This window comes from Ovis aries, chromosome 1, assembly GCF_016772045.2.
Source record: "Ovis aries strain OAR_USU_Benz2616 breed Rambouillet chromosome 1, ARS-UI_Ramb_v3.0, whole genome shotgun sequence".
Classification (NCBI taxonomy): domain Eukaryota; kingdom Metazoa; phylum Chordata; class Mammalia; order Artiodactyla; family Bovidae; genus Ovis; species Ovis aries.
The window spans coordinates 17,248,907-17,259,611 of NC_056054.1; the positions used below are offsets into that span (position 1 = coordinate 17,248,907).

The 10,705-nt window shown below is 43.0% G+C and overlaps 1 protein-coding gene across 2 annotated transcripts; it reads left to right on the top strand.

The window, feature by feature from the left end:
• The first annotated feature begins 242 nt into the window (after window positions 1–242).
• Window positions 243–9,725, top strand: C1H1orf50 (chromosome 1 C1orf50 homolog). 2 transcript variants are annotated; one of them, XM_004001860.6, is made up of 5 exons: window positions 243–344; window positions 459–574; window positions 5,697–5,783; window positions 6,299–6,430; window positions 6,793–9,725. In XM_004001860.6, exons 1-5 carry the CDS (start codon window positions 266–268, stop codon window positions 6,991–6,993), a joined length of 615 nt encoding a protein of 204 aa, XP_004001909.2. In that variant the 5' UTR covers window positions 243–265; the 3' UTR covers window positions 6,994–9,725. The 2 variants fall into 2 exon arrangements, with proteins under 2 accessions (XP_004001909.2, XP_011968257.2); XM_012112867.5 differs by having other exon boundaries at window positions 243–335.
• Window positions 9,726–10,705: the final 980 nt, after the last annotated feature.

Consider the following 10,705-nt stretch of genomic DNA (forward strand, 5'->3'; position numbering starts at 1 on the left):
GCCCTCGAGGGAAGCCCCGCCCTAGACGAAGCCCCGCCTCCCAAACCCTGCGGCGTCTCCGAGGAGGCGCCCACCTCTTCTGCCTTCCCCCAGCCTTGACTCCGCCCCTCAGCGGAACCCTGAGCGTCGCAGGAGCCCCGCCTCCGGACTCCTGGCAGTTCAGACGCCTAGTGGTCAGAAGACGCGGAAGCTCCGCCCATGGGCTTTTTTGCGCATGCTCTGCAGTCTCGCGCCGCCTGGGTAGTGAGGAGAGCAAAGTCCTGTCATGGAAGATGCAGCATCGCCCGGGGGGACCCAGGGAGTCACAGAAAACCAAGGAGTTCTGTCGGCGGCAGGTCGGGGAGGTAGGCGGGAGTCAGATGGGGAAAAGAAGCCCTTCCGGAGCAGCTAGTCTGCCGGGCTCCACGGGAGGCCGAGGGCGGGCGCTCACGGCCTGTGTTCCTGGGTATGTGTCGCAGGAGCCCTGGTGGAGCTCACCCCGAATCCCGGCGGCCTGGCCCTGGTGAGCCCCTACCGCACCCACCGGGCCGGGGACCCTTTAGACCTCGTGGCGCTCGCAGAGCAGGTGCAGAAGGTGAGGAGGCGGGGCTGGGATAGTGAATGACTATCTTCTTGCATATTTGGTCCTCCCAGCCACTTAGTGTAGTGTTTTTTCTTGACTCCATTTTACACTCCATTTTACATGAATACATGTTCATGGCCCGTTGGTGGCCTGACTCATGCTGATCTTCTGAGACCAAACACCCCTTCAGCTGCAGCTTGAGTGCCCATAATCTCTGAGAAATGGAATATTTCATGCTGTATGGGTAAATAAGGATGTCACAGCCCTTAGCAATTGCTGCCTTCACAGGTAGTGAGCCCTGAGGGAACTCAGGAAGGAGAGAATATCTCCATCTAGCAGTCGTCTATCAGACTGTAGCCACTCCTTATAGTGAGCACTGAGGAAGCTCAGGATGAAAACAGCATGCTGCCTCAGGTAGCTGAGGTGCGTATCAAAGGAATGATTTCAGTGAGTCCAGACTCTTGTATCTTCACATATATAGAAAAGCGCTTAATTCTTTAATTTGGATTACCTGGTTTTCTCTAATTAGTAATAGTCTTTTGATGTTCAGACTACCTGCCCTTTGTTGCAAAACTTATGTATAACCTGGCTCCTCCCCTTGCTTCCTCGAAACAGTTCTCCCAGGGTCACTGGGAGTTTGAACACATGAATTTTTAATCCCAGTTTTAATATTAACTTGCACTGTGACTTGAGATAAATTACTTTTCTCTGGACCTCAGCTTCTTTATCTGTAAAATGCAGGGTGTGAACTAGGAGAACTGTTAGGTCTGAAATTCTTGAAAATCCAGGTTTCCTTTAATCTTTCTTCCCAAGACTTCCAGTTGTAGAACCCTCTTTGAGTTGTTACAGGGCATTGCTACTTAAAAATTTATGATATCCCCTCATCCTGGTGTATATGATCACATTTGGCCTTGGTTATATTCAAAGGCCTTCATTTTGCTCAAAAAAATTTAATAGTGTGCTTAAATTCCGTTACATGTCTCGGTACCTCAGTTTTGTTTTCAAATGCTTAGGAAATCTCCTTTGATATACTGTGTGCTTTCTCTTTCCTAGAGGTGAAAAGTGAAATATGACTTTTGTGGATTATGAAAACATGTGGGCTTCCCTGATAGCTCAGTTGGTAAAGAATCTGCCTGCAATGCAGGAGACTCTGGTTCGATTCCTGGGTCGGGAAGATCCCCTGGAGAAGGGAAAGGCTACCCACTGCAGTATTCCAACCTGGAGAATTCCATGGACTGTATAGTCCCCGGGGTCACAAAGAGTTGGACAGGACTGAGTGACTTTCACTTTCACTGTGTGTCTGTTGAATCAAATCACTTATTGGCAGGGAGGCTCCCAGAGTCACATCTTAGGCAAACATTTTTGGTGGGTTACTGAGTGACATGTTTATTACAGTGATGTGGAAAAGAAAGAAGGAAGACAGTTTTTGTCCTTCAGTCAGTCTGTAATCTAGTGAAATACAGAGTGTGCGTCATTGTGCTGCCTCCGTTTTTCCATTTTCTTTGAGAAACTGAAGAAAAAGCACTCTGAAGATAAACAGAATCAGGAGTATTTCAGTTTGTGAACTGAAATGTACTTTGTAGCAGGACTGACTTCTTACATGCAATTTAGGTATTCATGTGTGTTGGAAAGTGCAAGAAGCCTGGTATTAAGGCACGAAATTTAGAATCAGACTGATCTGTGTTGAGATTTTTGGATGTGTGTGTGTGCTCAGTTGTTTTTGTGACCTTTTGGATTGTAGCCTGCCGGGCTCCTCTCCATGAGATTATCCTGGCAAGAATAGTGTCGTATTTGGCCATTTCCTTCTCCAGGACATCTTCCCAACCCAGGGAGCCTCTCCTCCATCTCCTGCATTGGCGGGCGGATTCTATACCGCTGAGCCATCAGGGAAGCCTTGAAACCTTGGACAGGCCACTTCACCTGTCTGAGTCTAATCCTAAAATGAGAAAGTGAAGTTATCATCTCCAACTTCATAAGGTATTATGAGAATTAAATGAGATATTATGCAAAGAGCCTCAGTGATTAGGGCCAGAGTTTGTGCTTAGTTGTTAGAGGTAGTCTTTCTCTTATTTCTGTTTTAATTAGGATCTTTTATGTACAAATAACAGATTTGTTGCCACCTTAAGAAAAAAGATTTATTTCAAGGCCACTCCTAACCAGAACTATCCTAGCTCAGGAACCACCTACTGTCTGCTTGGCCATGAGGTACCTCACTGTCCCTGGAACAAAGTGCAAGTTCTTGTATCAGGGGTCATAAAGCCTTACGTGATTTGATGCCTGCACTCTTTTTTACATCTCCCCTCACTAACTGCTCAAGCTGCACTGGCCTCAGAAATGCCTGGAAGCTGCTTCTCTGATTTTTTTGCATGGCTAGTCCTTTCCTTCAGACCCAAGTCAAATGTCACAACCTCAGTGAGACTTTCTTATCTATTAGTGCAGTTGAGAAACTATTTTAAATTTTAATGTGATCTTAAAAGTTTTAATGTGATCTTAATTTAAATTTTAAAACCTGGTAATTGAGTTAATGACTAGAAACTTTTAAGTATATTTGGAACAATTTGAGTATGTGAATTGACTCTTCCAACTATAAATTTTATGAAGTCTCAATACAGATTTTTTCCAATGAAAATATAGCATCCAAATTGATAGATGCTGTGAATATAAAATATACACTTAATATGAAATGTAAAATATCTCTTTACAATTTTTATTTGATTACATGTTGAAATGATAAATTTTCTGATCAGTTCAGTTCACTCAGTCATGTCAGACTCTTTACGACCGATGGACTGAAGCATGCCAGGCTTCCCTGTCCATCACCAACTCCTGGAGCTTGTTCAAACTCATGTCCATCGAGTCGGTGATGCTATCCAACCATCTCATCCTGTCATCCCCTTCTCTTCCTGCCTTCAATCTTTCCCAGCATCAGGGTCTTTGTTCCAGTGAGTCAGTTCTTTGCATCAGGTGGCCAAAGTATTGGAGTTTCAGCTTCAGCATCAGACCTTTCAGTGAATATTCAGGACTGATTTCCTTTAGGATTGACTGGTTTGATCTCCTTGTAGTCCAGCGGACTCTCAAGAGGCTTCTCCAACACCACAGTTCAAAAGCATCAATTCTTCAGTGCTCAATTTTTTGATATATTGGGTTAAATAAACTATATTAGTAGTTTTTTGTTTTGGGGGGGTTTTTTTGGCTGTGCCATGTGGCTTATGGAATCTTAGTTCCCCAACCAGGGATTGAACCCAGGCCACCACAGTGAAAGTGCCAAGTCCTAACTACTGGACTTCCAGATAACTCACTATATTATTACAATTAATTTTGCTTATTTATTTTTACTTTTAACACAGCTACTAGAAAATTTACAATTTCATATGTGACTTGTTTCTGTCCCCAAGGATAGTTGCATTAGACTCTAATCTTAACGAAGGCCGTGACCTCTTTCTCATGTTTGCCAGTGTGTCCAGCGCAGTGCCTAGCGTGGTGTTTGACCCATGGTAGTTGCTCAGTGTGTGTCTGTGAAACAGATAAAGGCTTAACTCAGCCTACTCAGTTGTTTTCTCTTCACTCAGAACACGACTTATACCTGACCTTTATCATAAGCTTCCTCAACTAACCAGCAAATTCTCTTAATATTTCTTAGTTCAAGTTTAACCTCTTGCTTTCTTTTCCTTAACAGCTATATACCACTAAAAGTTAATCAGTGTTGTTTGTTTTGAAACTCTTCTGGTGGTCCAGTGGTTAGGACTTGGTGCTTCCATTGCTGGGGCCTTGATTCAATCTCTGGTTGGACAGAGCCAAAAAAAAAAAAAAAGTTAATCAGCTTTTTGTGAAAAGAAATCTGGAAGTTTTTTGACAGATTTCTAATGTGTGGATGATAATCCTTCCCAGTACATGAATTGGTTACATATGTCTCCTAGCTTTGAAAGTTTTTTTTTTTTAAGCAATTTCCAGTGCCTTCAGTTGAATTTCCTAGGACATGACAATCTTCTGTGTATATTATAATTGTTCCAGGTCTATATCATAGTGGTGGTGGTTTAGTCGCTAAGTTGTGTCCAACCCTTGCGACCCCATAGACTGTAGCCTGCCAGGCTCCTGTGTCCACGGGATTCTCCAGGCGAGAATACTGGAGTGGATTGCCATTTCCTTCTCCAGGGTATCTTTCTGACCCAGAAATCAAGTCCGGATCTCCTGCCTTTCAGGCAGATTCTTTACCCACTGACCTTACAGTCTTTTAAAAATACATTTTAAGTAACAGGAATGCAAATGTAAGTTAAATATAATTAAGTGTGATGTAAATAATTCAACTGAATAATGGTCAGTTTAACAGATACCTTCTAATAGCATTGAAACATGTATATTATCATATGTGAAACAGATCGCCAGTCCAGGTTCGATGCATGAGACAAGGTGCTCAGGGCTGGTGTGCTGGGATGACCGTGAGGGATGGGATGGGAAGGGAGGTGGGAGGGGGGTTCAGGATGGGGAACACATGTATGCCCATGACTGATTCATGTCAATGTATGGCAAAAAACACTGCAATATTGTCAAGTATTTAGCCTCCAATTGAAATAAATAAGTTAAAGAAAAAAGATACCTTCTGTATATAGTCAGGTTTCTATATCGCAGGCCATAAGAGACATACCCCAAGTGTCTTCGGATTTTCATTGTAAGATCCACCCCTGATTTCAGTAATGTTTAAATGTGAGAAAACAGATGGAGACCTGAGGAATAAGTGGGGTTAGTCAGGCAAAAGAGCAAGAGGCGAAATGTATTGGATGGAGGAGAGGCCATATGCAAAATTACTTGGAAGCAAGAGATTGGGGCATGTTGGAAGACTGAAAATTTTGAGTGCGACCAGAATCTAGAGTGAACAAGATAGATGCTTTGGGTGATAGAGAAAGAGCACTGATTTCCATGGTGTGGAGTCGTGGGGTCATGGCAGCATTGACTCCTAGGCAGTGCCTTCTGAGCTAGGCCTTGGGAGGAGTGGGTGTTCATGGGAGAATGGTGAACATGGGAAGGGTATGAAAGGCATAAGCCAACATGTTGACATAATTTCACATTGGGATCTAAATAAGAGCATCGTAAAGTCTCACCCTTTTCTGACCCACAGTTCAGTTTTTCTCACCCTTAGGCTAATGAATTCATCAGAGCAAATGCCACCAACAAACTGACAGTCATAGCTGAGCAAATCGAACATTTGCAAGAACAAGCCAGGAAAGTAAGTAGTAGCTTTTTGGTAAGCTTTCATTTTCTTCATTTAGTTCACAGGATTGACTGAACTTGCTTATAATCACTGTAACTTACTTGCCTCGGTACCTCCTAGAAATATAGAAGTGTTGAGCAAAATAGAATAAGCCCAAGAGGTTAAGTATAAGGTTTTTCACTGGGAGAAAGCTCAGTGAGGTAAAGCATCTTAAGGGGAAAATTTTTGTTTTCAGTTATAAAAGAAATGTACTTACCGCTGAAAAATTGGGAAGAAATTTAAAAACCACCCACAGCCAGTAGTACTCTACATTTTGAAATATAAGTTTTCCAAAGGCATTTTTATAACATAGTTGCGTAATGTAGTCTAATTTTTCTCTTCAGTGTCACCTGGATCTCAGTCATGATTCATTGATGTGAGGGAGCAAGACCCTAAGCATTGAACAGTTTCCAGCTTTCGAGTGGGGTGATCATTGAGTATGAGTGCTGTTTCCTCTTACACCCAGTTGGTTACGTCTCTGTGGATTTTAGGTTTTGGAGGATGCTCGCAGAGATGCTGACTTGCACCATGTAGCCTGTAACATGGTGAAAAAACCTGGCAACATTTACTACCTTTATAAACGGGAGAGTGGTCAGCAATATTTTTCCATTATTTCTCCAGAGGTAAGAACATTTAATTGTTGCTACAAAAACCTACTGTTGTCTTTAAGAAATTCTTGGTGTAGTGTGTGTGTATGTGTTATGTGTGAGAAAATGTAGGCATAGGGGTTGGTAAGTGATTTTCTAGAAAACTAGAGGTGGCATGAGCCCAGAGATGCTCCTGAAAAATATATGCACTTAAATTATTTCACAATCATTATCTGTATTCAGGGAGGTACCTGATGTGTAATGCAGTGCTTTCCAAGGATGATTCTGACTGGTCTGAAGTGAAAAGCCAAAAAAAGAAAATTGTGGTATAATTAGAAAATGGACTCAATTTCCTTACCTCCTGCCCTGATCAGAACTGACTCCTTTGCTTTCTCTAGGAATGGGGGACAAGTCGTCCACATGACTTCCTTGGTGCCTACAAGCTACAGCACGACCTGTCCTGGACTCCGTATGAGGACATTGAGAAGCAGGATGCTAAAATCAGTGTCGTGAACAAGTTGCTAAACCAGCCAGTGGCTCTGCCTCCAAGCACTGAACCCAACTTCCAGGGGTTCAGGTCCACTGAGAGTGGACTCTGACAGAGGCCATCAGGACATGGACCTGTCTCCTTGTTGCCCCAACCTCTGCCCTGGTGGGAGGTAGCAAGAGAGACGAAGGCGTGTGGGTGAATCATGAACTTCTTTGAAGGCGAGCCTGTGTGAATGGAAATGCTGTTGTTATTACTTCTATGTGGGATGGTAGAATCATATCAGTCTCTCCTGGGATCCTCTCTGGGTCACATGTACCCAACCAGTCAGTTTCAGAGGACCAGCCAGTGTACTTTCCTTCTCCTTCATCTCCATCTGTTCTCTCATGCGTTAGAGCGTTAAAGAAGGAAAGTTTTCTTCTTCCTGCAAAACAGGCTGGCGAGTCATTTTCCAGAAACACTGTTAACAGTCTTTTTTAACTAGAAGTGTTTAAGATTGGGGTTGAGGCTATTTAATAGTTTGTGTAACTCTAACTTCAGATTCATCTGGGAAGCAGACTACTGGGTACTGGAGGATGATAAACAGCCTGGCTTGGCTAGCGATAGTGTGTAATTCTGGTCTGTGTGTGTGTGTGTGTGTGTGTATGTGTGTGCACTAAGTTGATACAGTCATGTCTGACTCTGCCGCCCTATGGACTTCTACACAATTGCTAAGGTCTGGCTTACTTCACTCTACTCCCTACGTTGACCACTAGGTGGTGCCATTGTGATTTCCTGGTTAAGCCAAGTTACCAAGTTCAGAGAAAGGAGCATTGTGAAGTTATTTTGGAGGTAGCATCTCCTAGAGTGACTAATACCCAGTGATTATATACATTTTTCATTTACCCGTCCATCCACCCATCCATAAGTAAATAATACTTAATTACTAAGTATTAAGTGCCTTCTAGCTTCCAGATTCTGGAGAATGACACAGCTGAGTAAGACAGGCCCCTGTTTCCAGGAAGCTCACAATCTAGTTGGGGAGAAAGTCAGTCAGTCATTACAGCATAGTATAAAAAGGCTATGATGGAAGTACACATGGAATATCATGGCGCACCAAGGAGAGCTACCTAACTCAGCTTAGAGAACTTGAGAAGACTTGGAGGAGCTGACACCTGCTTGGGAACTGAAAAGAGTTAGAGCTTATCTGGAGGGTACCAACTGTCCTCTCTATGGGAAGGGTGTCTTTCTGGGTAGGGGGAGGGTTTGTTTTTGGATAGAATTTATTTGTGAATGAACAAAGGAATATCCACTTAACAAGCCACATCGACCAAAATAATCCTGCCAGTCACAAAGAGTGGACTGAGATATCTCCTGACCAGAACAGTCTTCTAACAGCTAGGAGATAGGTAGATGAATAGGATGATAATTCTAGGCAAAAAAAATTGCACATGAGGGACATTGACAAGAATTAATATAACATTTGGGGAATTGGAGCTAGTTTAAAGTGAAGAGTATTGGCCGGGGGGTGTGAGAAAAGAGCTAACTGAAGGACTGGGGTAGGGAGTTGATAAAATTGACCTTTTAGAAACCTCATTTTGACAACAGAGGATGAGTGGAGGCAAAACCTCTATGAGCCTTCATCCCAGTCCAGGCAAGAGATATTGGAGGTCTGAGTTAGAGGTGCTGTATTTTATCGATCTTAAGATATACTTTTCTTCCTCCACATTTAATCTCTTGAGACCTGGATGCTTCTAGAAGTCAGTGGTAGGCCATTGTTTAAGTGGCAGCATTTATTTTCTTTCTTACAGCTACATGAAATAATCGTGTGTCTTAACAACAGATGCCATCTTAGGCTTGATGAAGTGTGGCATTTAAAAAGTACAGTAGATCACCATCTTGTTAACTGGTACCACGTGGCAGAAAGAATGGAAGGAAAGACTCTTAGGTAATGCTTGAATCTCTAGCTTGAGTGTGTGGATGGTAGGAGTGCACTAACAAAATAACAGAAAAGTAAGACATCCCTGATAATTTTCCAAAATAATTAGCCATCTGGTTGGCCCTGCCTAGGTTCACTGAGTACGAGTAACAACTGACTGGACCTCCCATTCTCCTATGAGGGCTCTAGGAGGAGGGAAAGGAGGCCTGATTGTGTGCTTGGCTTCTGAGTCATCAGTCCACAAGCACTGAGATCACTGGTGGTACAGATTCAGAGATGATAAATACTGTTTAGTGAGCTCTTTTTCTGCCAGGCATAGCCATTGTCTGATTTAATTTTATATAATCACCATCTATAAGGTATTATATGGTATTCCTGTTTTACAGAGCTGGATCATCTCAGAGATTTAAGTACCTGACCTGTGATTATATAGGTACAAAGTGCTAGAGGTCAAGTTCAGACATGCCTGTTTAATTCATATCCATAAGCTGTTCTGGCTGATTAAGACAGTCCTAGAAGATCTCCTCATAGAAGTGTGAAGAAATAAATACAAAAGTGGCAGAGTAACGTGTGTAGGGGACACTGTGGAAGTAGTTCACTTGAGTATTTAGTGATGAACATGCAGAGGGTGTATATCAAAGTCTGAGGAAATTAAGTAACTTACCTAAGGTCACACAACTTAAGAATAAAGAATAATTGAGCCCACACTTCTAGCATGAAAGCCCACGTGCAGAACCCCCCCCCCCCAACACACACACAAGATGAGGTGCATCTGCCCTAAAGAACCTGGACCTTGGGAGGAAGGAGACTGAGTGCTTGGAGTAACTGGACCTCTGTAGTCCAAGCAGCATTTGATTCGTGGACTACTCCCTTCTTAAAAGCTTTGTTCTTCATTTTGATTTGGAATATTACCATCTTCCGCTTTACCGCCTGCATCTTTTGTGTCTCACAACAGTAATAGTTTGGACTGCTCTGAGGCTGAGCCCTTGGTCCTCTGTTCTTTCTCTGCTAGGTGATCTAATCATTTCCCTTGGTTTTAAATGCCACCCGCATGCTGCTGACTCACGTGTGTCTCCTGATCTCTCCCTGAGTTTCATGCAGACTTAATTTATCCAACAGTCTCACTTGATGGCATTACAAACCTAACGTGTCCAAAATGGAAGTCTTGAGTTATACCCCAAGGCTGTTTTGTCACCGGTCCTGTTTGCATCAGCACCTGCATCACACTGCTGTTGAGACCCCAAACCCAAGCCATCCTGTTCTTCCCGCACCAATCAGCAAGTCTCAGCTCTGTCTTCAAAATATATCCCACTCTGACTGCTGCTCAGCGCCTCCGCCCCTACCCTCTTAGTCCACGCTACCCTCTTAGCGTCTCTGGCCTGGATGGGTGCAGTAACCTCACGTGCCTTTGTGCCTCTGTTCTCAGCCTCCTTCAGTCCATTTCTACAGAGACTTGTCATCACATCTTTTAAAAGTATATCAGGTTATAATCCGTCTATAAAAACGACCCCCAGGTTTCTCTTTACACTTAGAATAAAGTCCAGACTCTTGCCGCCTCAATTTGGACTAGCCAGAAGCACATGTTCCCCTATTCCTGTTCTCCACTTTTGTGAGATCCAGAATGAGAGGAAGCTAGAAACTTCTGCCAGTTCGAAAGGAGGGTTTTTATTAGATCTCCCTACTTCCTCTCCCCCTTCTGAAGGAAGCCTTGGGGTTGTCCGGGGTAACAGATGCATGATCATGTCCTTAGAATAATGATGATGATGGTTGAGCTTCTGTCCTGTGCTGAGCATTATTTAATCTATTTATTATTTGTATTTTTTATTTAATATAAATTATAAGCTTATTGTCACAGCAATCCCATTTTACAGATTAGGAAATAGGTTCAGGAAACCAAAGTAACTTG

Coding starts and splice junctions, on each gene's coding strand:
- C1H1orf50 (XM_004001860.6), top strand. CDS start 266: ATGGAAGATGCAGCATCGCCCGGGGGGACCCAGGGAGTCACAGAAAAC. Junction 575..5,696: donor TCGCAGAGCAGGTGCAGAAG/GTGAGGAGGCGG, acceptor TCTCACCCTTAG/GCTAATGAATTCATCAGAGC. Junction 6,431..6,792: donor TTTCCATTATTTCTCCAGAG/GTAAGAACATTT, acceptor TGCTTTCTCTAG/GAATGGGGGACAAGTCGTCC.